This window comes from Drosophila innubila, chromosome X (genome assembly GCF_004354385.1).
Source record: "Drosophila innubila isolate TH190305 chromosome X, UK_Dinn_1.0, whole genome shotgun sequence".
Taxonomy (NCBI): Eukaryota; Metazoa; Arthropoda; class Insecta; order Diptera; family Drosophilidae; genus Drosophila; species Drosophila innubila.
Window position 1 is genome coordinate 11,453,587 of NC_047626.1, and position 27,232 is coordinate 11,480,818.

At 39.1% G+C, this 27,232-nt stretch overlaps 5 protein-coding genes across 5 annotated transcripts; 3 read left to right on the top strand and 2 right to left on the bottom strand.

Moving 5' to 3' along the window:
• Positions 1-5,687: 5,687 nt before the first annotated feature.
• Positions 5,688-9,579, top strand: LOC117786250 (uncharacterized protein CG3556; the record flags this gene model as incomplete). The annotated part of the gene is made up of 5 exons (XM_034624407.1): positions 5,688-7,035; positions 7,113-7,308; positions 8,025-8,102; positions 8,177-8,259; positions 8,333-9,579. Coding segments are annotated over 5 exons (1,767 nt in total), but the record flags the coding sequence as incomplete, so codon positions are not given.
• A 2,112-nt stretch (positions 9,580-11,691) lies between these two features.
• LOC117782254 (AP-3 complex subunit beta-2) lies at positions 11,692-20,342 on the bottom strand. The gene is made up of 4 exons (XM_034619306.1): positions 19,345-20,342; positions 18,413-19,289; positions 16,228-17,469; positions 11,692-13,996 (listed from the first exon to the last, which is right to left on the bottom strand). The coding sequence occupies exons 1-4, from the start codon at positions 19,987-19,989 to the stop codon at positions 13,212-13,214; spliced, it is 3,549 nt and encodes a 1,182-aa protein (XP_034475197.1). The 5' UTR covers positions 19,990-20,342; the 3' UTR covers positions 11,692-13,211.
• Positions 20,343-21,026: 684 nt separating this feature from the next.
• Positions 21,027-22,741, top strand: LOC117793625 (protein SREK1IP1). The gene is made up of 2 exons (XM_034633990.1): positions 21,027-21,274; positions 21,351-22,741. The coding sequence occupies exons 1-2, from the start codon at positions 21,170-21,172 to the stop codon at positions 22,143-22,145; spliced, it is 900 nt and encodes a 299-aa protein (XP_034489881.1). The 5' UTR covers positions 21,027-21,169; the 3' UTR covers positions 22,146-22,741.
• A 643-nt stretch (positions 22,742-23,384) lies between these two features.
• LOC117783905 lies at positions 23,385-25,219 on the bottom strand. The gene is made up of 2 exons (XM_034621477.1): positions 25,073-25,219; positions 23,385-24,998 (listed from the first exon to the last, which is right to left on the bottom strand). The coding sequence occupies exons 1-2, from the start codon at positions 25,123-25,125 to the stop codon at positions 23,522-23,524; spliced, it is 1,530 nt and encodes a 509-aa protein (XP_034477368.1). The 5' UTR covers positions 25,126-25,219; the 3' UTR covers positions 23,385-23,521.
• Positions 25,220-25,915: 696 nt separating this feature from the next.
• On the top strand, positions 25,916-27,170 carry LOC117785500 (nucleoside diphosphate-linked moiety X motif 8). Its single transcript, XM_034623569.1, has 2 exons — positions 25,916-26,269; positions 26,340-27,170. The coding sequence occupies exons 1-2, from the start codon at positions 26,007-26,009 to the stop codon at positions 26,902-26,904; spliced, it is 828 nt and encodes a 275-aa protein (XP_034479460.1). The 5' UTR covers positions 25,916-26,006; the 3' UTR covers positions 26,905-27,170.
• The last annotated feature ends 62 nt before the right edge of the window (positions 27,171-27,232 follow it).

The following is a 27,232-nucleotide window of genomic DNA, read 5'->3' on the forward strand; positions in this document are numbered from 1 at the left end:
CTGAAAAAATTTGCAAATAAATCTAATAGAATATTGTAGTTCTATCAGAAATATTACAAAATGGTTGTCAAGTAATAATAATCAAAAAGAATTTTAATTTATAAACTCGCTTACAAACGACTTAAATAACTTTAGTAGAATTATTGCTAAAAGTAAAGTAAAGTAAGTAAAACAGGTAACAAAACTCATCTTACTGACAGTCTATAAGAAATTAAATATGAAATTAAAATTAATTAAAATATTTAAGCTTAGACCAGAAGCTTTAGAGCAGCTTTCAGGAGCTTTCAGCAGCTTTCGTCTAGCAGTTGATATTGATAAGTAAAAAAACAAGTATATAGTATTTATTTAAATGTACAATTGAAATCGGTAACTGTATTCGTTTTCTTATTCACATTCATCTGCCACACTCACATTCGTATTCACATCGTAATCAGGACGCAGTTGGCTGCACTTTTTGGATTGTTTTGCATTGTTTTCGATTCGTTTCGATTCGATGCGATTCGTTTTGTTTTGTTTTGTGTTTTTTTATCAGACTGAGATCTGATCATCATCATTATTATTATCATCTGCCGTTGTCTGCGCCCTTAGCAACACACACACACACACGCACACTCGCACACACACACAATTGTTTCGATTACGCAAAGGGATAAAAATGTAAAGAGAATGCAAAACGTGAAAATTGCGCTAAGCCTCGATGAGAATGAAGAGAGCGATCCTGGCAGGATAATAGCTCAAGGCTGTATGCCTCTATTGTCCAGTCGCAGATCCAAACAGGAGCAGCAGGAGCAGGCAGAATTATTTCGAGTATTCTCGCTCAAGGCTTGAATAAATAGTTCCAACTGAATACATTGAACGCCGGCTAAACAAACAACGGCCAAAGAACACACACACATACACACGTACACACATATATAATTGGGTTGCCAAATATTGCGCAGGATATCACAGTCAAGGATCAGGGTAAGAAGACAGCCAATTGAAGAAGGAGAAAGCAACAAAGATGAACAGCACCCACGGCGCAATTGCTGCTGCATCCTTTCCATTGTCTATCTACACTAAACTCTACACTCAACACTAAACACTCAACACTCCACACTAGACGGAAACAGACAATCGACAATTGGCCGCCGTGTCCTGTCGAAAGGATCTCGATCTATATCTGTATCTGTATCTGTGTGTCTGCACGCTTAAGATAGCGGCATCAAGTTGAGAAGCTAAGTAGCCAGATTAATAGACAAGATTGAACCACACAGCATAGTTTGACAAAAATTAAATAGAATTTCTTAAATGTTTCTACCTTTCCGGCAATTCATTTATTTTTATTTTGTAAGTTATCTTAACCAAAATCACAAATTATGAATCTCGTACCGTCTTATCCAAACTGTTCAGATTTGTTTGGAATCGGGCCACTATAACATATAGCTTCCATCGGGACGTTCGGTCGAAAATTAACCTTTATTTGAAATCGGGCTTGCTAATTGGGCTTGTTAAATTTTTCTGGAATTTTTTAAATCAAAAAATCATCAAAATCATGTATCATAATTTTCTCAATTTAAAAATGTATTACTCTTAAAGTACTGTTTGAAATTTAAAAGTGTATATAAACAAATTAGAGATATAGTCATTAGCTTTTAGAAAAACAGCGTTTTACAATCGGTTATGGTATTCTTTACACATGTGGAGAAATGCAAGATCACTCTCTAAAAAAATCTAAAGAAAAAAAAGTCAAAATATTAGTTTAGATTTTGGCTGTTAACTAGTGATATGTAACAGGTCAGCTGAGTCTAGCTACAAAATAGCTAAAATGGCAACACAAAACAGTAGGCAGATAGGCAGAGAGATAGAGACACACACAGAAACACACACACACAGACACACACACACCCACAGATACAGAATGTGTCTGTCGGCAGCTATTTAAAGAGTTGTCTAGGATTACAAGGATAATTTGTGGCCAATTGTCGCCACATAATTGTGCAAGGTGCCACAATCATCTGAACTGAGTCACAAGGCAGCTGGCAAGGATGAGGATCAGCAGCAGGATCAGAAACAGGATCAGAATCGGGAGCAGTAGCAATAGCAATAGCACAAAAGCTTTGCCAATGCTTTGAACTAAACCGACATTCAGTCTATCTCTCTCACTCAAACACACACACACTAACTAGTATCACGTTCGCAGTATCTCCGTCTCTGTCACTTTCTGTGTTTTTATGGGGGGACACGCCTGTCATAACTGCACAATGGGCAGCAGGCAATAAGGACATTCTTCACATCAACTTCCAACTGCCAACAGCCAACTTCCAACTTCCCTTTGCCATTGTCTTTTGTTTCTGGTCTTTTTGGTCTCTGCCTGCCTATATAGATTTCAGTTGCCGTCGCCGACGTCGTCGTCGTCGTCGTCGTCATCGTGGTAAGCGATATGTTTGCTTGTTCTTTTAATTGCTTTTTATGCACGCCCCGAAACAAACGATAGGCAATCAGGAATCAGGAATCGCTATCGCTTCACTCCTAAAACTAAAACTGGGACAACAGCAACAACAACAACAACAACAAAGTTTGCGTCCACGTCGCCGTCCACGTCGGCGGTTTGGCGGCATTTTTCAATTGTCGGCTTTTGCGGACAACACAAAACTATATCAAATTTCAGGCGCAAAAACCCTCGACCGTTCCCTTAGCGTAAGGCGGTGAAGGGGGCGTGGCCGAGAGCTGTGCGGTAGCTGGCATGGACACAAATCTAGTCATTAGCACAAATATTATGAAGCACACTCATCTTTTTTACATTCACTTTTCACATTTTCATCACAACCTTTGAAGTTTTTAAATTTGAATTTAAAATTCGCTGTTCTGTCTTTGTACTAGCTCTAAGCGGAGACATGCACGCAACGCAAAAGCTTGCATGGTTCTAAGCTGTGATAAGCACATACCTAACCTAGCGAAGACACACACCGCGCATAGCCAAGACACAGTCTACAAACTTAACGTCACTTATTGCCACCACAAATAAAAAATCGAATCGAATGGTCAAATGCACATTTTAACAGGCAACAATCAAACATGTTAAATTAATTATTTATTTATTTCTATTATTGAAGCAAAGAATTAGGCGAAGAACTTTAAGCTGCTGTAAGAAAAAAGAACTGAGCTAATATTTTGTGGTGTCAATGGTGTCAGCTGAGATACGCACTTAACGAATAAAGCAAACTCAACGAAGCCAATGCACATATCAGTATAAAGCTAAATTTAGAACTTAACGACACTTGGCGCTGAACAAATATTGCATTTTTATTAGCACCATGACGTACACCACATTGATGCTAAAACAACAGTCAACATCACTTATTCGCTTAACGACAAATAGTTTACGACTGCGTTAAGCGAATGCCAATACACACACCATATCTGCTTGACTGGTGCTTGTATAGGCTACGTGCCTGTGAGCCCGGCTTAAATTAGGCAACCAAGCATGACTATTAAAATAAGTTAGCAGCACTGCAACTACATTTCAAAATCAGCTGTTTTTTTTAGCTATTTTGCATCGTAGTAAGCTATTTTTCGGATGCTTTCCAGCCAGAATCAGCTCCTTTTTCATCTAAAAAGTAGGCAACATTTAGGCGACATTCAGTTAATCAGTCAGTCAGTCGAGAGCGGACGGCAACCGCCACAACTTTAATAAAGTAAACTGTGAGTGCAGGCAACAGCAACAACAACAAACAGTAGCAACAACAACAAAAGGGAGCAATCAACAACCGCAACAACAACAACACAGCAATGCCAGTGACAAGCTTCAGGATTAACCAACAACAACAACAACAAGGATAAAAACAAGCACAACAACAACTGTTGTTATTAGCATACTGCAAACAGCTGTGTGAGTCAGTGTCCGTGTCCGTATGTGTGTGTGTGTGCAAGCGGCCGAAATGCTGCCAATACAAAGTCCTGTTACTTCAGCCCGTTAGAACACCCGCCCCACAACAACTACAAATACTACTATTTGCTAATCTACTACTGTATTCATATGTCATACTAATAAAACTACGAATACTATACATAGCTACTACCATTATATTCGCGCGATTACATAAAAAAAAGGCAAAAGGCAACAACAAAAATTAGTCATTCATAATTTATTGATTGTGCGAGCATGTGTGAGTGTTAGTGTATGTGTGCGTGTGCGTGTGAACGCAGTTAAGCAAACGTCGAAACGTCGCCAAGTCCTTTTTGGTGTATTAAAAATCAATAGACATCAAGCAGCAAGCAGTAACAAGACAAGACAACAACACAAAACGCAGCAGCAGCAGCAGCAAGACCAATAACAACAAAGGATATAATAGGCGACAGACACAAATACAAACAGCCTCAAAAGAGAAATACAGACAGCCAGTGCGAGTGCGAGCGAGCGTGTGGGAGTGGAAGAGAGAGGGCGAGAGTGAGACATCGCAGGTAAGTAAAGGAGGCGACAGCGACAGCGACATCATCACTCACAGCAGCAGCGCAGCAGCAGCAGACAGTAGCAGCAGGCAGCATAATAAAGTTAGAGTTGAGCAAGTGTCTGTGAGAGCGCGAGAGAGTGTTTCAAAATGCAGTTAATTATGAGCAAGCAGCAGCAACAACGACTGCGACTGCGACTGCAAACAGCAGGCGCCATTGCTGTTGCTGCTTGTTGTTGTTGTTATTGTTACTGTTGCTGTTATTGCAAACTTTCCGGCAACTTTATTGTGGTTGCTGCTGCTGTTAATTTGATTAAACTTTTTTGCTGGGCATAATAGTAAATTAAATAATTGTTTTGACAAAGCATAAAATTCATATACAGTAGTTCAAGAAAATCTTTTGATAACATTTTAAATTGAATTTTTAACAAAAAGAAAGAAGGACTTCTTTGTTTGTCAAAACACTTGCTTAAATAACTGTATGTGTAAATTGTACTTAGAAAATATTTTTTTATGTTTATTTATTTTGATTTTCAATTGCAATTTTCTGGTATCCACATGCATATTTTCTTTGTTAAAACAATTACTTCACATACTGTATATAATTATTGTGTTATGTAAGCGTGAACAACACTCACTTTGGTTGTCGCTTAATTAACTTTTATTGTTCGAAGGCTCAAACCGACAAACACACACAGACACAGAGCAAACTCAGACCACACCCCCCTCGGCAACCGCCCACTAAGCGGTGTTTCTCTTTTTTGCTTTTTTGTGATGACTAATTGTCCGTGTGTTGGGCAGGACGCACACGCACACACACACACATTTGCAGTGAAATATCGATCTTGTGTCTTAATTATCGATAAATGCATGACGTTAGCAAAATTTAATATGCAATTGCATTCAAGTGTGTGTGTGTGCGTTTGTGTGTGTGTCTGTGTGTTTCAGTGTGCAGGAAATTCAGTTCAAGGCAACGCCTCCATTGCCTGTCACGTTTCCTCTGCTTCTGCTGCTGCTCCTCCTCCTTCTTCTTTGGCTGCTCCTCATTTTGCCTTTATTGCCAACCACTGACTTTTACTCGCTAACTTTGCTTTTGCCCTCTCTTCCAGTTGACTGAGCAGCATAACAACAACAACAACAACAAAGATGCTTTCGCCGCTGCTGTTGCTGCTTATCGTCAGTTGCCTGACGCTGCCGGCGCTAACGTTGACTGAGAACGCGACGTTAGCGTATGCCGCTGCCGCTGTCGCTGCTGACGTTGGCGCTGGCGTCGGTGTCGGCGTTATTGTCACCTCAAGCACAACAGCGCCGTCACTGGCTAGTGACTATGAAAATTTGACAGCAAGCAGCAATCACAACAACAACAACAACGATGCCAGCTATGAGCTAAGCTACAACACTAACAACAACAATAACAAAAACAGTAATGCAGCCTTATTAGCAGCAGATGCAAGCACAACAGCAACAAGCACAACAACTACAAAAACAACAACAACAACAACAACAGCAACTTTAGCCGCAGCTGAACAGCAGGAATCAACATCCAGCGTCGCAGTTGCAGCGCAGTCGCCGTCGCCGTCAGCAGGCAACGTCAGCAGCAATGTGAGAACAGCTGATCTTGCTGCCGGAGCAGGAGGAGCAGCTGCTGGAGGAGCTGCAACAAAATCACCGCCGCCATCAGCACAACCGCACGAGCTGATTGGCTCGGCCACGCCCACCAAGGGCGAACAGGAGGCGATATTGCGTGCATTGGATTGGCTGAAGGAGAAACGCGCCTCGGATTATGGCTGGGGCAATGATACGCACGTTGTCATACTGGCCAAGGAGCTGTCGGGTGGACGGGATCCGAATGATAGCGCCGATTCGCATATGCAGGTCATCCAGGAGCTGGAGGATACGCTCTCCGTCAAGGAGATGGAGATCGAGATCTTGGCCATGTTGGATCGCCATCATACGCTGCCCAAGCCGCTCAATCTGGACAAATTGGCGCGCTATGTGCTGGCGCTGGGTTCGCTCTGCAAGGATCCAAAGCATTTTCATGGACACGATCTGGTGGCCACATTGCAGCATCATGAGCCCGCCCAGGACATTGAGTTTGCATTGACCACGCTGTCGGCCTGCAGCTCGGCGGCGCATGTACGCAAGCGACAGATCCGGCGACTTCTGGACATTGCCAGCGGTGTGACGGATCAGAGTGTGGATGCCATTGCGATGGTGATCCTGGCGCTGCGTTGCATTGTCACCGATCATCGGCATCGTCATCTGCAGCACTTTGTCCGCCGTCCGGCACGTGGACTGGCCAGTCTCCAGGATCAACGGGGCAGCTTCGGTTCGCTGCGGAGCACAGCATTGGCCATGCAGGCTCTGCAGGATCTCGAGTATGATCCGGCCGGTCATTGGAATCGCACGGCCGCCTCGCGTTATATTCTCAGTCGTCAGCGTGCCGACGGCGGCTGGAGCGAGGAGCCGCTGCAGGATGGCCAGGAGCCGGACATTGGTGTCGGCCTTACCGCCGACATTATTCTGGCCCTCGGCTGGAAGGGATTGGGTGCAGTGCGTGCCCTCCAGTGCGATCATGTCATACGTGAGAGCAGCGATCCCACAGGTAATCCATCCCATCCCATCCTATCCATTTAACACATACAAATGCACATCATCTCCACTCGCTCATTGTGCTTGCAGAGAATGGTGAACCGAAGCTGGCCCTGCCCTTCGGACTCAGCTCCTCCGCCGAGGAATCGGATGCCAAGAACATCTCGTACACCTACACACTGTGGGTGGGATCCAACGTCACCGAGGCCTTCTCCCTCTCATTGGTATCGCCCAAGAACACGAGCTTTTTCAAGGCCATGACACAGGCCGCCGAAATGGATCCAAGGTCAGTGTAATCGATTACTTATCGATAGGTTCATAGGTCGTTAAGCGATTATTATTGACATGGTTGACAGTTTGAAGTTTTTGATAAGTGTCAAGGGGAAAGTATGGAAAAAATGAAAAAATTTCATACAGAACTAAATTATAGACCAAATAATGATAAAACTGATATTCCACATGGAAATCGGTTAAGATTTGACGAAGTTATGACAGTTTGAAGTTTTTGATGTATAAAGTATGCAAAATGGACAGTGAGGAACAAAAAATTAAATTTTCAAATTTTGAAGCAATAACAAATAAGAGGCCAAATAATAATAAAATTGATATTCCGCATGAAAATCGGTTAAGATTTGACAAAGTTATGGCAGCTTGTAGTTTTTGAGAATGTGTCAAGTGGAAAATTCAGTAAAGGTCGAATCAAGTCAGGAAGTCAAGGAAACCAATATATTTTCTTTTTTTGAAAGCATATTCTTTCTATTTTGTTAAATTTTGATTAGAGATTATTATATTAGATTAGGGACTGTTGAATTCTGTGGACTCTCTCAGGATTTAATTAAGCTATAATGTTAAATTTTTGTACCTGATTTAGTAACTCGACATATGTTAGATATAGCCATAGGTCACAATTATTCAATTATTGTAAGCTACAGCTAAAAACTGATTAAAAATGAATAAAAATAGAGGCGAATTCACTAAAAAACGGCTTTCTTACCATTGTAGATTCATTTTCGAGGCCCGCGAATGGCCCAATGGTCACTACGTGCACACGCTGTATGGCAAGAAAGAGGAACCACGAGGGTAAGTCCGAAGTCCACAATATACACCTATCTATCAGAATTTTATGATAATAATAATCTGTGCACTCGATATAGATATCACTACTGGCTGCTCTACAGATTGCCCGAGTTACCTGATCCGAACAATACGCCTGGGAATCAGCTTATTGCGCCTGTTGGTGAGTGATGAACTGAAAATCATACTTATCATATATCCCCGAAAAATAAAATCCATTTAAATATATATTATAGGTGTGGATGAACTAATGGTCGAGGATGGGGAACATTATCTCTATTGGTATAAGAAACTTTAAGCACATCGAAATGGATTTGCCGGCCTTAGTCACAATAACTAAAGTTAACCTAATGGGCAAGGTCATATATAGCAGCTAATACTACAAATAACATAGAACAACTGCATATACATACATATGTATGTGTGTCTGTCTCTATATGCATACATACTATACATACATTCTCATATAACTGTAATAGTAAAGGCGTAATCAAAAATCTACATTAATACCCCCTTTTCCCACTTTCGCCTCCTACCACCCGCCAGATATGCACACATGCATAATACCCACATATACATGCATACTACATAATATACAAAATATAACCCAAAGCTAGCTTACAATTGTGTTTAGGTTATACCAAAAAAAAAAAACCACCCCAAAAACCAAAAAAAAACTTAAATCGAAAATTAAACTTACAACTTTACGCACTTTTGCATGTTCGATTTTCTCATGTGGATGTTAAAGTCGATGTTAGTTTTGTTTATCACAAAGATCAGTTCAGTTTATCAGCATTATTATTATAATCGATAAGCTAATGAAATGTTCGCGTTACACCTTCTGTTAACTTTAACATGTACATGAAAAAAGCGGGCTGAAATAAAGCAATTGCAACTTATACACGCACACGCTCACACTAACACACACATACTTACAATCGCAACGAACCGCAATTCAAAGAAAAGCTCTCTCACTCTAAAGCTCTTCTTCTTGGCCCGGCCAGCATAACGGTCCCTTTTAATGGATAGCAATAATCGTACAAAACTATAGATTTTTTGAATGACAGTTACGTGTGGATAACTATCGATAGTTTTGTAAAACGATCGATTGCAAGCTAAGTTCACTTTCTCAAAGAATTGGTTTAAAGAAAAGTGAGGTTAGGTTCATTTATCACTCCGTCCGTTCTGGAGATTGAGAGTTTAAGCATTGATTAATATGATCTGATATCGATGCACTTTGCACACACACACACACACACACACACACTCTCTCACAACTACACACGCACACACCTACACATACATATATACAAAAATATGCTTTATATGTTTATGAACTACATAAGTAAAAAGAAGAAGGCAAAAGCAAAATCAAAGAAAAGCAAGAGCAAAAGCAAAAGATAATGTGGCACTCAGTCCAAGCGAAGCATGTTATACCAAACACCGTACGTAACAATAAGTGATTGAAAATCATCCCTAGACATATATAAATAAATATATATATAAATCTAATTATATACATATAAATACCTGCATATACATACATACATACATAAAGATATACTAAAAACAAACTAGTTTTATATGAAATCAAGTCTAAAAACAAAAGAAAAAACAAAAACAAAATTGAAAGCCGCGATTATATTATACATATAAAAAATATATACGATTATACGAGTACGACTACGAGTACTATAGGAAAAGTGAAAGCAGAAGATGATACGAGTACTCGTAATCCTACCTATAAATGAACAACGCAATGTCTGTCATACTAATCATTTAACGCTATCATGCTGATGCGATCAACATCCATGCTAATTATATTCCTAATCTTATATCCTATATAAGCTCATGGTCATAATAATAGGTTCATCCACATAACTTGACTTTAAACTGAAATGATTTGAAAAGCAAAAAAAAAAAATTTACATGACTTTGCCTCAAACTTTAAAACAAACCAGAGTACTAAATTGAGAAAAATAATAGTTTTAGAATAAGTTACACAAATTTTAAATATTCTTTGGTCAAGATATTTGTAATTTTTTTTATTTATTTTTTTTTTTTTTGTTAGTTTTTATAGATTTAAGTTAAAGGAGACCCTTTATATTAGTTTGGAAAACTCTTTAAAATAGTTGAAATTCCCAATTTTTTGCGTTAGCTCTGCTTTCTGAATTTGATTAATTATCACAATTAAATTAAAATAAAATACAAGATTAGCATGAATATTTATCGTTGAATTGTCGAAAGTCCTTTTTTTAGTTTAAGTTCATATTATGCTGGTGACTTATTATCATGGCCATGAGTGCACCTACATGCATACATACAAATATAGTACTCATTGCTCATTGATAGTCAAACATACACGCATACACACACACATACATACTATGTATTATCCCATTGAAATTAATTGCTAAAGGGCTTAGTTACAATGAAAGAATCTTTCATTCTAGTGCAACTAGCCCTTAAAGACATAATTGCTGCACTGCTTGAACTTGGCAGGAATGCAAGCAAGCAGTGCATCGTTGCAGTTGCTACTATGCAAGCAGTCAGAATCACGCAAGCTCTCTCTTTTACGCTCTCACGATCTCACTCTCACACTCATTCTGTCATGGCTATTTTAAATTTCATCAGTTAAATTTTAATGAAACCTAACCTTACCAATTTATAAATGCAACAACAAATGCAAAACTAACCTAGCGAAACAACAAAGAAACAAAGTAAAACTTGATGATTTATATAATAAGCATAAAATTGAGCTTTTTAATTGTGCAAATTCAGCAAAGAAAAACAAAATCACAATAAATTAGAAAAAAAAAAATAATGAAAATAAGAGAGCAAACAAAAAGTCGACGCATTCTAAGAGACAAGAGAAAAACACAATGAAGTCGTGTTCCGAATTTCACTTTCACATCAATTACACTGAAATTTCAATTTTAAATGCTGTTCGTAAAAGTATTGCACGAAATTCCAGTTGTAAACGAATATAAAAAACGATGTTACTTTTACTTTTTATGAATTCGATGCGAAAGTGAAATTAAGAACGGGCTGGAAAAATATATTGTGCGGCTGTGTTGCCATCGACAAAATAAACTATGTATTTATGTATGTAATTCCTACCTACTTATGTACGAGTATGTATGTGTGCCGTGCCCTCTTAACGTCATTTTCTGTTTACCAGAATAACCTAACCTAAAAACCTATGAAAAAAAAATACCAAACAAAAGAAACAAACTTAAAACCTTAGCAAACTTAACTAGAAAAAAACTATCTTTCAAAATGCCAGCAGCAGTTATGAGTGTGTGTGTTAGGCAAAGATTGAAGTAGAAGAATGAAGAATTGTAGTCTTTCTGCTGTTGGCTTTCTTCTGTGTGTGTGTCCAAAAAAACAAAAACAAAAAGCGGAGCAAGCAACAAGAAAAGCGTGAATAAACAAGATACATTAAAAACTAAAAAAAACGAAGTGAATTTTTGTTTTTTACTTTTATACTATCTGTTTCTAGAAACTGTTCCGGGTTTCATTTTCACAGAGCCACTTTTTACTGGTAAGTCTTTCTATATAGGTACAAACGAAGTTCCAATGTCAGATCTCCAAGTTTTGTTAAAACGTTGCATTTATTTCAATAGATTTAGAGTTCTTCTTGCATAGGTTTTAAAAAGCATACAATATATTAATAATTATTTGTTTTCAATTTTGTTTCAACATTTTCTCTTCTTTTAACAATAATTGCGCATGTTTTTCTTTTGACAAAATAATTATTGTTTATCGAATTTTGTTACACATACGCTTGAGATTTGAAACTTGAATGTCTTACAATAATTAACATAATAATAATAGTAATAGATATAAAAAAGATTTATGTAAATATTTAACATTTAATTGCTTCATTTTCGAATGCCTTTTTTTTTTTTTTTTAAAGCCAAAATGAAAAATGCTTCGAAAATGTTAAATAGTAGTTCATTGGGGGAGCTCGAAAAAGTTGGCGTAGGAAACGGATTTCTTTAGATAAGCTGGCACAAGTCAAATATATACCATATACTGTATCATTTTAGATATTGTTCATTAATAACTAGTTTTATAGAACATCGTGTGCCTGCCTGTTGTGGCGAATATCAAAAATTTGTTTTAAATTGGAGCTAGGCTCCTTAATAGGTTCAACTACTAACTGGCTGGCATTCAATAGTCTTCTCGAGTGTATACATATATTATACATTTGTATATACATATGCACATATATCCGATTGCGCCTTCTAACTTTGCTAGGCAAAAAATAAAAAAAAAGCAAATAATTAAATGCTCTTTTGCATATGTTTTTCGATGAGAACCGCCAATGCTTAAAGGCAAGAAATGCACATATATAGAATATTAGTATATATATATACGATAAATAATACATAGATATATATTATTAAAATAAAGTATATTTCGAATTGGTTTTGTCATCGCTCTAGTGTCATGCGAGTTAATTAGGCAACAATTCGGTTAACATTTCGATAATTAGTACTGCTGCAAGCTCCCGATCCATATAGATCTATATAGTATGTTTATGTATATGCGTTTGTATGTTTCTTTCTTTGTCTTTTTGTTTCTTTTTTTTGTTTTGCTACAGTTTGAAAAAGGCCGCATAGAGCACAAAGGCAACAGAGTTACAACATCAAAAACACACACTTTACACAGCATTACATACTTAGTTATAGTACAAATACACACACACACACACACACATACAGCCACACATACACGCGCAGAGAGAATGCGGTTTACAATAATTAATTGGCATAGGCAACAACATTGATTAAAAGTTTTTTATATATAATAATAATTATAATTGTTCATATATTGTTTACTTTGCTTGTGTTTTTTAATTTTGGAATCGCATTTTGTTTCAACTTAAGTTAATAGAAAGATGTATAATATAATGGATATTTAATAATGTAGTTGTATAATGTTTGTTTACGTAATGTTGCGGCTTTTGTTCTAATGTAGCGTTTTGCAAAGATTCAATTAATTTGTTCATTTCAACAATTTCAATAATTTCAAGTACAACTGAGACAATTGATAGGTTAACACAACTTATAGTTTATACCCTAGACATCAATGATAGGGGGTTGTCTTTTAGATGGCAAAGCTGAGCTGTAGAGCATTGCGCAGCTCGTTGAGCACCATGGAACCGATGACCATCTTCTCGCAGTTGACCAACAATGTGAGTGCATCATCCGTTTGCCATTGAAGCGTGAGAAGGACGAGACTTTTGGAGCTTAGTGTCTGGCCGGCAAAGCAATGCAGCTGTCCCGTTGGAGAGCTAAACGTGTGTGCCACATTGATGCACTCGTAGATCTTTTGCTTGAGCGCCATCACATCGAGCAGATCACGCTGCACGCCACGCAATTCACATTGATGCTCGTTCATGCCACGCAACTTGGAACGCTCCTCGCGATGACAACTTTCGCCGATTTGCACAGCACGCACCAGCTCACCCACCGGTGGTTTCAGCTGAATCCTGGCACTTCCTCCACTTGACAACAGCTCGAAATCAATGGCATGTGTTGTATCATTGAAATCCACACCCAGCACACCACTTGCCACTTGTTGCGGCTGCAGTTGGGCAATTGGCGCAAATTCACTTAGTTGCATGCCCGGTGGCAATGTCTGTTGTCCCATCCGTATGCTGGTCAGCTCCTTATCGCTGCGATTCTGAAATTGCAGCTCAATGGAGCACATGGCCGCCGAGTAGAGATGTGGTGCACGTGTGAAGCGATACGACAGCTGCAATCCATGTCCCGTCACCTTGTTAAGCAGCTCCTTGTGCTTGAATTCCGTGTGCGAGGATCCCACAAGTTCAATGCGATTGCACGCCTGCTGCGGCTGCAATGCCACCTGACCAGGCATCATCGGTGTGCCTGTAAAGAAATTTCATTTTAATCTTCATCTCTCTCTGTATAAATCTCTGTTTATTATAAAATTATAACAAAATGTTAAACGCATTAAGGCAGGCAAGACGGATTTCATAATATATATATAGATTCTTTAACGGATTTCAGTTTTATCTTTCTCTTCATCTTTCTGATTTTTTAGATTTAGAGTTTAACGTGATTTATCATTATTTTCAGGGAATAACACCGGAACAGTTAACCGAAACTTACCGTTTTATTTTTAATACCGGAACTGAAACCGTAACCGAATGAAAATTCACTATCAAGAACCGAATACCGAAACGTTTATACTGGTACGGTTGTGGTAAAGTTGATAGGTCAAAGAGTGGTTCAACTTCCAACTGTCATAACTTGATCAAAACTGCATAGATTTTCAAACGGAATGTCATTTTGATCATGATATCGCCTCTTAATTCATTCTGCATTTAAACTTTATTGAATTAAAAAAAAAAAATATTTTTCTCTAGATTCTACTAGATATTGATTTCGATGCTAAGGGTCCCCCCTTTGAAATTTCGAAAATTCAAAATTTTAAATCTCAAGTTTTCACTTTTAATCAACTCCTTATATCATAATTAGTATATAACAACACTTTAAACTTGATTCTGAGACCTTTCTTTTTTTAGTAAAAAATCATGTGAAATTGAACAAAAATTTGTACTTGTAAAGTGGCTAAATCCGTAGTCTGACCAACTTCAAACTGTCATAACTTGATAAAAACTAAACCGATTTTCAAGTGGAATGTCATTTTGATCTTGATTTGGCCTCTAAAATCATTCTGCATTTAAATTTTATTAAATTAAAAAAAAAAAATATTTTCAGCTAGATTCTGCTAGATATTGATTTCGATGCTAAGGGTCCCCCCTTTGAAATTTCGAAAATTCAAAATTTTAAATCTCAAGTTTTCACTTTTAATCAACTCCTTATATCATAATTAGTATATAACAACACTTTAAACTTGATTCTGAGACCTTTCTTTTTAGTAAAAAAATCATGTGAAATTGAACAAAAATTTGTACTTGTAAAGTGGCTAAATCCGTAGTTCGACCAACTTCAAACTGTCATAACTTGATAAAAACTAAACCGATTTTCAAGTGGAATGTCATTTTGATCTTGATTTGGCCTCTAAAATCATTCTGCATTTAAATTTTATTAAATTCTAAAAAAAAATATTTTTCTCTACATTCTAGTAGATATTGATTTCAATGCTAAGGGTCCCCCCTTTGAAATTTCGAAAATTCAAAATTTTAAATCTCAAGTTTTCACTTTTATTCAACTCCTTATATCATAATTAGTATATAACAACACTTTAAACATGATTCTGAGACCTTTCATTTTTTTGTAAAAAATCATGTGAAATTGAACAAAAATTTTGACTTGTAAAGGGGCTAAATTCGCAGTCTGACCAACTTCAAACTGTCATAACTTGATAAAAACCGAACCGATTTTCAAGCGGAATGTCATTTTGATCATGATTTGGCCTCTTTATTCATTCTGCATTTAAATTTTATTAAATTTAAAAAAAAAAAATAATTTTTCTCTAGATTCTACTAGATATTGATTTCGATGCTAAGGGTCCCCTCTTTGAAATTTCGAAAATTCAAAATTTTAAATCTCAATTTTTCACTTTTAATCAACTCCTTATATCATAATTAGTATATAACAAGACTTTAAACTTGATTCTGAGACCTTTCATTTTTTTGTAAAAAATCATGTGAAATTGAACAAAAATTTTGACTTGTAAAGTGGCTAAATCCGTAGTATGACCAACTTCAAACTGTCATAATGTCATAATGTCATTTTGATCAGGATTGGGCCTCTAAATACATTCTGCATTCAATTATTTGTAAATTGTTGAGTTTTATTTTGAGCAAAAAAAATAAAAATCATTTAATCATTATTTTTGAGTTTTATTTTTTTGGATAAAAAATATTGATTATCGGCGAAGAAAATCGTAATAATTATTACATAATCATTAAATATGACTTTTAAAATAAAACGTATAATGATAACGATCCCCAATTTATTTAAATAAGAAAATAAGACTTCAAATTTATTTATTTTGGTTCCATTTTGTAAAAAAATATATTATTGTTACTTTATTTAAAAAGATTTAGTAAATCTTTTTTGCACAGGTATTAAATCTTTGGCGTGCCAAGGAGAAATTTGCTCAATTGTTTTTAATTGATGCTACTTACCAGGTGTGAGGAAGCCACCTAGCGAGGGCGTCATCACAGGCCCGATGGGTGGAACGTCATCCAAATCTAACAGCAGATCTAAATTGCTTTTGACAGCCGTTTGTGTGGTTGCTTTTGGCGTCGCTAGCTTCTCCTTAGCTGGTGCTGCTGCTGATGCCTTAGGAGCTGCCTCCTCCTGTTCGGTGTCGCTGGCCGAATCACTGCTGTCGCCATCGCTGCTGCTGCCGCTGTATATCGATGATTCGGCGCTGTCCGAGGTGCCAGAGTCTTCGACAGCATTATTATTATTATTATTGCCTGTGGCAGGAGCAACTGCAGCTGCAGCTGGAGAAGCAGATGGAACATCAGATGCAGAAGCTGGAGGATTACTGCTGTCATCAATCAGCTTGGGGGTTACAATAGCCACAGCCTTGGGTGTCTGCTTGGTTTGTGCTTTCGCCTCATCATCGCTGTCAGCGCTGCTTGAGGATCCGTCGCTGCTGGAGCCGCTGCTGGAGCCACTGCCGCTGCCGCTGGACTCGGAATAAGCCGACGACTTATCCGATTCGGATAGGAAGCCCTTTTCGCGTTGTTCCTTTGTGGCACCTGCTGCCGATGCCTTGCCCCGTCCAGGACTCTCGCTGGGCAACTTCTCTTGCATGTAACCTTCGATGTTGCGAACTGTGGAATCGGGTGCAACAGTGGGAAATGCTGGCAACTCCTTGTAGCCAGTGGCATGCATATTCAAATAGTGTGACAATGAGCCCAATTGATACAGATTGCTATCCCGATACTTGCTCTCCGGCAATGGAGCCGGCTTGGTCGCCAGGAACACCTCACGTGCATGTTGGGTAAGTACGCTGCTGCTGCCGCTCGCCGGGAAGATGAATTGACGCAAGAAACGGGCACGATCGCGTACATCATAGTTGGTATCGTAGCGGGCCAACGTGAACACGTATTGACACAGCAACGACGTCTGCTCCGGATTCGTTAAATACAATTTAACGCCCAGATTAAGCACCTGCAACTTGACAACATCCTGTTCATCCACAAAGGATTTGGCCATTTTGCGTAGCACATCGGGCGCTATTAGCGGCACCTTCTCATTGTATTCGCCAATTAGCCAAATGATTGCTGCTCTTGCCGCAGCCACATTGATGTAGTCTATCAACTTGGCCATCTGTGTGATAATCTCATAATGCTCGGCCGCCTTGCTCTGCAACAGCTTCTTGATCACCACAACACTCTCGGCCACCACGTGCTCTGTAAATCGAAGAAAGTAGACAAGTTAATTGGGATTTAAACAATTATGAATGCAAACGTTGGGTCAGATAACTAATACGACTTTAGAAATATTTATAAAAATAAAATATACAAATATTCGAAAGAAATAAATTAGTTAGAGATACTCAATGCGATTATTGAAATAATTATACAAATACAATATACGAGTATATATATTTAAAATAAGTATAATAAAAATAAATAAATAAGAAAGCATCAAGACTATTATTTTATACATATTCAAATATTCGAAATAAATATGCATATAAATAAGCTAAAACACTACTGAAGAAGGAACAAAAATAATTATTCAAATCAGGAATTAAGAAGTATTCAAAACCAAAACCTATAACTGCTATTAATCGATTGAGATATCTAACCGTAACTGAAAACCTAACAGCAACAAGATATTTTTATAATACCTAAACCAAAAAACCGAAATTATACAAACCACAATAACCGATTAGTAACCGATTCGTGTATAACCATTAGTTTCGATTCAGTCAAGCATTAAATTCAATTGTTGTTAGCATTGTTTTTCAAATTAATTTAGATTTTAAATTCTAATATTGATCTTAATAAATAGATCTTTTTTAAAATCAAAGAATTTTCTTTTATATGTAATATATATTTTTATAGCAATTTTCACAATGTGTGATCTTTGACCCCGAATTTGACCCCCTTACAATCAGAATTTCGCAAATCGCCATCTGATTGCAAGATTAAATTGTTTCTGCTAAGTGGTGTGAAAATTTCAGCTTCCTGGGTCTTAATGTTTGGGCTGTGAAATGATCAGTGAGTCAGTCAGGACAAAAAGAGTTGTATATATAAAGATAGGCAACACCAATTGCCATATCCTGTCTGTATCATAAAGTTATAATATCCTGTACACTTCGAGAACAGAGTATAAAACTGAACTTACCATCATGATTGGAGAGCAGATGCACCAGACCGCTGAGGCAAGTCTCGGTGACCGCTTTAATGCTTGCCGCACAGCGTCCAATTGCTTGTATGGTGGCTGCCACAAAGGGACGATCGCTGCTCGAGATGTAGGTTTGGAATTCGCGTAAGATTAGAGAAATGCTAGAGGCGGATGCCAAATTGGTGAGTATGTCCAGCTTGAGGAGCTTCAGATGCGTTGGATCGCTGGTGCGCACAAAGAACGACTTGAGATGCGGCTCAAAGATGGCCTTGCGCCTGGCGGACATGGACGCAATGCAGTTGAGCACCACGCTCTGCACTTCCTTGTGGGAGCGCAGCAATCGTATCAATGCCTTGGCAATTAGTTGCACCTCATTGCGAGGCGCCACATGATGATACAGCTGGGCCACAGCCATCACAACGGATGCATTGCGAGACTGCAGCAAAGGTTTCGTCTGTCGGAGCAACAGTCGATGATCCAAATCAATGTGATAGCTACTGTTGTCGTTGTCCTTCTCATTGTTGTTCACATTCGAGTTGGAGTTGGAATTGGAATTGGAATTGTTTGCCTTGCCTTTGGATTTGGTCTGGGTATTGGTATTGGTGTTGGCTTTGGCATCGTCATCATCGCTGGACGCTTCATCGTCGCTGCTCGAATTGGAGGACTCGTCATAGAAACGCTCATTGGCCTGTGCATCGCCATCGAGTCCATCGATTTGACCGTGCACCTCATCTGGATTGGGATCAACAAACTGTGTGCGCGCATAGCGGGTCAGCATATTGATGATTATCACCTGTCCCCATTCATCCACATCCACGAGCAGATTACACAGCTTGCGATAGTTCTTGTGTATCAGATCAACGCGTTCCGGACAAACCTGCAAAATAAATCACGCCGTTAGCAAGGAACTTTTACAATTGTGATGTACTCACCTCATCAAAGGCCATGACAGCGGAGCCAACCACCAGTGTGGTGCGATCCGAGAGCAGCTTCTCAATAACCGTGACCAGCTCATCCTTTTGCTCCGCATCCAGCGAGTATAACTTGGGTATGGCATGTGCCGCCGTCTTGCGCACATATGGACTCAGATCGGCGGCACTGTCACGTATGGCCAGCATCACAATGGGCACAATCATGCTGACCCGTATGGAAGAGAGGACACGCAGAGCGGAGGCGCGTATCAATTGATTGGGATCCTTGAGGGCACGTTGAAATGTCGATATGGAGAGCAGTGCCAAATCCTGTTGCTCCTCGGCATAACGCACCAAATACACATAGACCAGTTTCTTCACCTCAATGTTCTTGGAGACAACGTTTTTGACGACGGCCGGAAACAGATCGCTGGCATCTCGTCCACGGGCAATCATGCCAATGATGCGCTTCATTGCCTCCAGCTTGAGTCCGTCCTTGTTGCTATCCAGCATTTGCTTCAGATCATCATGTTTGCGGCCATCGCTCTGAAAGAATGCTGCTCCGCTCGCCGGATCTGCACCAAATTCCACGTCCAATCCCATTTGGGGTCGATCGCCATAGGCGGCCACCGAAAATGGATTACTGCTGGTTGCGTTCTGTTGCATCTTTGCACAGAGAGCGGGGAGAGAGAGTGACAGAGAGAGAGGGAGGGAGGGAGGATGAAGTCAATTTGTTGCTGCTTCTGCTCTTCTACTCTTCCGCTCTTCTTTCCTTTCTATGTAGTATGTAGTGTGCAGTGAAAGCGTCGACGTTGTCGTCTGAAACCTGCTGATATATGTATGTATAAATAAATACACTCCACTTGGCAACGCACGGCGAATTCGTCTACATCAATTTCGGTATTGGCAATTCTCTGGCATTTCTCAAACAGAAGACACTTGCACTAGCACTGCAAAATTTGTGTTACTATTCGATAGCAAGTGGACACGAGTACGATTACACTATCGACAACAAATCGATTGTCATAATTTTAACTACACTGCATTTCATCGAGTGTATATTCAGTTATTTCATTCAACAATCGATAGCAATAATGGTCTTTGATTACATTCAGTGATGCCGAGCAGCTCTTTTCTCGTAAAATCTAGCTATTTTAAAGTACAAAAATTTAAAACAGCGAGTGTTTTTTTACCATAACAAAATTTGAATCTAAAACTTAAATTTTGTAAGCTTTATATCAATAAATCATGATGATTAAGAGTACTTTCAAACTTTATAACAAGCGTTGTGCTCTACACTTCGAGAAAATCTTTAATCCTAACAATAATACAATATTACATATTTAGAAGCACGGCAAAAAAAATACTATATGTATAATATGCTTTCAATGTTGAAAAACTTAGCTTTTTCGACCTGCCTCCCACTAGAAACAGCTGTTTCTACCTGTTATTAGTTGTCAACACTGATTACAGTACAATTTTTGATAAAGTGATGACATACAATCATATCCTTAATCCTTAACATCTCAAAATATTAATAACACTGATGATTTGCTCAATTCGCCCAGAATATATGATAGATTAAATGATTAAATTCCGTTTGTGCTATTAAATCGAATAGTATATCGATATCTTGCGCTGACAGTGGGAACGTTTATTTCCTTTTGCCTATCGCTTACTGAATATCGATAATCGATAATCGATACAGACTTGACAACAACAACAGCCGCCGTGTGGTGGTTAGAGCAGACCAGACTGAGCCAGCAGAGCCGCAATCACGTCAATTAATGGCCAACAACTAATATTGCAAATAATAATAAAGCAATAATTAAATTCGGCAAGCAAGATGAACTTTCCGCTTGCAAACTCCAACAAGGATACACTAAGAGCGGCATGCAAAAAATGCGGCTATGCAGGTCACCTGACCTATCAATGCCGCAATTTTCTCAAGGTAAGCAAAATGCCGCAAAAACACACAACAACAACAACAGCACGGCATAACACGCGTTACGATTATTTTGTTAAAGGTGGATCCGAACAAAGAGATACTGCTGGATGTTGAAAGCACCAGCTCCGACTCGGAACTGGACTATTTGACACCGTTAACCGAGCTGCGCGCTCAGGAACTTAAAAGTGGCGATATTGCAACAGCTGCAGCTTCAACAACAACGGCAACAACAACAGCGGCAACAAGCGCTAGCAAGCCAGATAAGAAGAAGAAAAGCAGCAGCAGCAGCAGCCACCACAAAACAAGCAAGAGAAACAACAATAAAACAACAACAACAGCCACGAAACACTCAAAAACCGATCGACACAAGAAGCGCAAGAGAAAGAGCAAGAAGCACAAGAAGAGCAGTGGAACAACAACTAGTGGTGGCACTAGAGTCGACGTTGCATCTGTTGCTGCCGATGAGAGCAAATTAAAGAAAGCCAGCCGCAAGCAAGTGTCCAAAAAACACAAGAGCAATAGCAGCAGCAAAAAATCAAAACGTCGACGTGCTGCCAGCAGCAGCAGCAGCACAAGTTCATCATCATCATCATCGTCGTCGTCATCGTCATCGTCCGACAGCGATTCATCAACGGACTCATCGAGCAGCGACACCGAATCCGATTCCAGTGACAACGAGGAGTCGAGCACCAGCGAATCGGATGAATATGGACGCAAAAAGAAACGACAGGGCAAATACAAACGCAAAGCGGAAGCGACAGCACCGCGTCGCAAAAAGGCAAAGGCCAAACGTAGCCGGCATCGTGTCGGCGGTTCAAGCGCACCGGGCGCCAGCAGTTACCTCAGCAGCCTCAGCGATAGCAGCACCTACTAGCAACTAGCAACGAGACTACCCAAAGCACCATCATCTTTTAGTTTAAAATGAGCAAATTAGGCTAGTTATAACTACCATATATTTACCATACATATGTAACTATATACATACACGTATATTGTGCATATACATATATATGAATGTTGGTCAAGTAATTGTGTTTTGACAGAATAGAAACACTTACTTGACAAACTGTATATATGTTCATATCGTTCATTTCAACACTTCAAGACTGTCATAACTCCAAGATCATGATCACCCTTCGATTCTCCCATTTAGAGTATACAAGTTATAAAGTTCTATATTTGTACACAATATAAAACATGAGTTTGGACAATCTTGAAGTTAATGAGCGATATATATTCCACAATGCGCATTCACATGAAGCCAATGTGAGCACAGCTGGCGGATCAGCTAAGACAGCGCTTCCTTTAACCTTTAGCAGACTGCCCGATAAATGCCACAACACACATACACATACACCCACACACGTAGACTTGTCTTAGTGTTAAGTTGAATGATACTGTTCTGGAAAATATGTTTTATGATTTGCAACAATACAACAAATTAGTTTGTACAAAACCGTTGAATACGCACACTTGACTTTTGTTATTTTCAGGGATTACACATAATAGTAGTTGAGTTTCAAGAAAGCAAACCCAAAAAATGATCTCAATAAATGAGAAAATCCCATATATATATCTTTTTTCGGATAATGTATTCTGAAAAAACAAAAAAATTCTTTGTTCATTTTTTAATCAAAAAAATTAAGATTAGTTATTTCAAATCAACACCATAATTTCAACTCTTATTTTTGTGTAAATGATAAAACGTAGACACTATATTTAAATTTCAAGTTTTATTTAAAAGTCATAAAATTGCTCTTATTTAAAATTCTTCAAATAAAAATCCAAATTGAAAATGAGTTATTTTATTATTTACATCAAAAATAAGAGCATTACGAAAATATCATTTTTGTTTAAACCCTTTCGGCTCGGAATAAATTTTGAATTCCAAATATCACAGGACAAAATTCTAGCATATTGTAAATTCGAACCTAAAAGTTGGTAAATGTGTTTTGAAACTGTTTTGGAACTATTAACATTGCCAGTCCATGGTTGTTTTCAAGAAAAAAAAAACGAGAAAATTACTTGCAAGTATTTAATTTTAATTGTTTCAGATGCTATGATAATCAATGGGAATGGAAATGTCCAAAAAGGTTTGTCACAAATATATATATATATAACTATGATAATTTAGCATTTAACATCTGATTATGTACATACAATAACGAATAACTAATTAATACATAACTAATACAATACGCATACATATAACATATACTGTATGTGTAGATATATAATACAAAATTGTTGTTAACACAAAGGTGGCGATCCTGTCTTGGCAGATGCACCTGCTGATGCAGATGCAGTGGAGGTGACTTTACTGTCCAGGTTTGGGAAATTAAGCAGAGCACTTTGCAATATGGAGACACGTCTCTCCAGTGAGCTGATCTTGCACACGTATTTGTCACAATTGGTGCAACTGGTCGCAGTTAAGGAGGCGGCACTGTTATCACCACCATTCACCTGGGCAGTCATCGCTGTCATCAGTGCTGCATTCTGGTTCTTGAGATCGTTGTTCTGGGACAACAACTGTTCGCACAAAGCACACGTGGATGCACGCAGTTCGGCAAGTGCCTGCTCCCTGGCCTTCAGACTCTTGATTAGAATCCGATTTTGTTTTTTAAAGTCCAGCAACTTTTGCTCGAGTTCGAGCAGCTCATCCTCGTTATCAGTCGATGTTTGGATGGTGCTCGTTGTATCACTCAATTGATGTATGCTACTGTTGTTGAGTCTTCCCATTGCTTGTAATAGACTATCCATTTTCTTAATATCCGGTTGCTCGGCAGCGGAGCCTGGCGTCGAATCGCCAGCATCACTTAACTGGACACTGTGGCCACTGGTCAGACGACACATGGCTTGCAGTATTGTGTCCATTTTCTTATCCATTGCATGGCCCGTGGCACGCTGTTCATTTAGATAAGCTTCCAGCTTGTTGCTGGACTTTTGTGGTGACATATCTGCCAAAATGATGCTACTGCTCGTTCCCAGCGGAACCAGCGCCTTGGTGTTCAACTTGCTACGTTGTGTCGATATGTTATCCTCCGTGGATTGCGTTGATTCGCTTTCGCTGTCATAGCTACTGACAGCTTCATTATCGCGAGCCGATGCCAATGGCGATTTGTGCATCTGACGCGGCAGTGGTTGTGGTTGTGGCTGTAACTGTGGCAATGGTGTTGATGTTGCCGGGGTGACAACCTTTGAATCCTCGTTCGTCATTTGCTCAATGGGCAGGCCGAGATTAAGCAGCGCCTCTGTGAACTCCTCCTCATCCGCAGCAAACTCAAAGCGTAGACTCCAAAAGTGCTGCTCGTCGTCATAGAATTGCATATAGGATTCACGTAATATCACATTCGATGTGCCGTCTCTTGGCACCGACGACATTATTGACTTGGTCAGCAGCAATGTGCTAAGCAGATGATTCCTTGACTTGTAAATAACCAGCTTGGCAGCGCCAGCACCGTTGCGAGATAGTGCCACACCGACACGTCCCATATTCTCGCTGCCATTGTAGCCGTTGGCCACCTTGGCCACCACCGTGCTCCAGCTATCCAATGATTTTGTCTCCGGTTTATTGCGTGCCGTACTTGTAACTGGCTTGGTCTTATGCTTCTCCTGTTGTTGCTTATGCGACGACGAGTGCGGCTGATAGCGCAGATTGCTACTCTCGCTCTGCAGCGGCTTGTCATCATCCTCGAAAATCTGTCGCAGATTACGCGTCCCATCATTGCTAAAAAAGCATTATCATCATTAGCATTAGCAGCTCACCATCGGAGCACCTCGCCCCCACCCCGCTTTACTCACCTGTGCATCTTATCAAAGAAATCCTCGTACGTATTTTCGCCCTCGAAATCCATTTAAATTTTGTTCTTCTCAGCTCGATTTTGAGCAGTTATATATAAATAAATACAAAAATGTTGATGTGCAATGCAAAACGTCAACAGCGCCGCCTTTGATATTATCAAAATAGTATTTTGTCACAGCTGATTCATTTGGTATTTTTTTGTACATTGGTGGGATTCCGAAAAACAGATTTGGATTCGGTTTAGATTAGAGTTGGGTCGTTTCGTTCTGTAAAATTTCAAATGAACGGGTCATTGAAATGCACGAGTTAACTTATTCAGTCTTTCATGAACTATGTAGCTCATTTACATTTCAAGAATGGATAGTTAAATAACTATATATTTAATGCTGAATTACTAAAAATGTCCCAGATGGAAATGACAGCTATGAAAGGGATGTGTGAATTAAAGCTAATTCCCGAAGATTGCTTAAAAAGACGCAGATAATAAAGGAGCTGTTAATGTGGAAAATTGCAGTTTAAGCATTATAAACAAAATAAAGTGTTGTTCTGAAACTGATTTAGATTTGCTTAAACCAAATCGAAATCAAATCCGAATCTGTTTCAGGAATCCCACTATTATCAAATATCAATATCGATAAATCGAAAATGTCATTAATTGCTCATTGAAACCATTGTTATAAACAAACCTCGTAAATTTATGCTTTATTCATACTCATTAATAAGGAATTTATTAACATTTATGGTGTAACATTTCACAAAAAATTTATAGAATAATTTTTATCGATATGTCAATAGCATATGTACAATTTGGCGCTAACAAAAACAGCTGATCTCTAACAGTTGCCAATCCAAAGTTCACCTCTATTATGCTCTGTTTTGTTTACATCACTCGCATTGAAATTTCTTTACACAAGGCGAATTGTTTACGCGGAAATGTTGTGCTCTGAAGTGATAAAACGTCAGCTACTGCAGCTGACAAGGCGGCAAATGAGCAGCAGTAGTAATAGGGTCGCTCCCATTGGCAACGTGCTCACCAATGACGACTTCACGCTGCTCCTGGCGGATGAGCAGCGTCAGAAATGCATGGATAAATTGCGCAATTTACCCACCTTCGAGCGAACCAGAACGATGGCGCACAATAAACGCGAGAAACGCTCAGCTGCTGTGTTTATAGCGCTGTGCGTGGAGCGGGACACGTAAGTACAAACTCTAGTTTATTGCTGTATTGATTCTCTCTGAAATGTTAACTGCGCTCAAATCCCTTAGCAATGCTATATCGCTGCTGTACACCCGCCGATCTCGGCACTTGCGTAGCCACAGCTTGCAGATATCATTTCCTGGCGGCAAACGAGACGACGATGATGCCAGCTTCCTTGATTGTGCCTTGCGAGAGACTGAGGAGGAAATTGGTCTTCCACGAGATCGTGTGCAAACTTGGGGCGAATCCAATCCAATCCTGTTGCCACGTACTTCCGCCATTGTGCCGGTGATAGGCGTGGTGAAGGACTTTCATGTCTCCGAGCTCAAATTGAACTGCGACGAGGTTGAGGAGGTCATCAGCATACCGCTTAAATCACTGCTATTGCCATCAGCTACGCGTCACACGCAGTTCAGGAGCGGCTACAGCGGACCCGTCTTTGTTGTCGACCAGCATCGCATCTGGGGCATAACCGGCTATTTAACCTACGTATTTCTTCGCTGCCTGCTGCCCAGCCACATGATGTGCGAGGCCCTTAAGACGAGTATCAAATTCATCAGACCCTACAAGATTCCACCAAAGCTAATACATCATCATGTTGAGCCAAAGCTAAACGACAAGACAGTGGCTTAAGAAACGGAATAGTAATTGACCAAATACTCGTACTGCAGTCAAACTCAGGCTTACATTTTACTCATGTGTTCTATTCATTTAAGATGTTCAAGTTTACTCTCAGTTGTACATAAATTCGTTTTGTTTTTATGAATAAAAATCCATGTTGACCTATCTATAAGCTGAAGCGGTTTCTGTCACAAACTGTCCTAATAATTCCAAAGATATTTGAATTTTTAGACGCTTCATAAGATGGATAAATAAAATTTGTTGTTTACCTACAAATACATACACAGCAGATTATTTACGAATAGGAACTTTTAACTTGGAAAAGAGAAATTCAAATAAA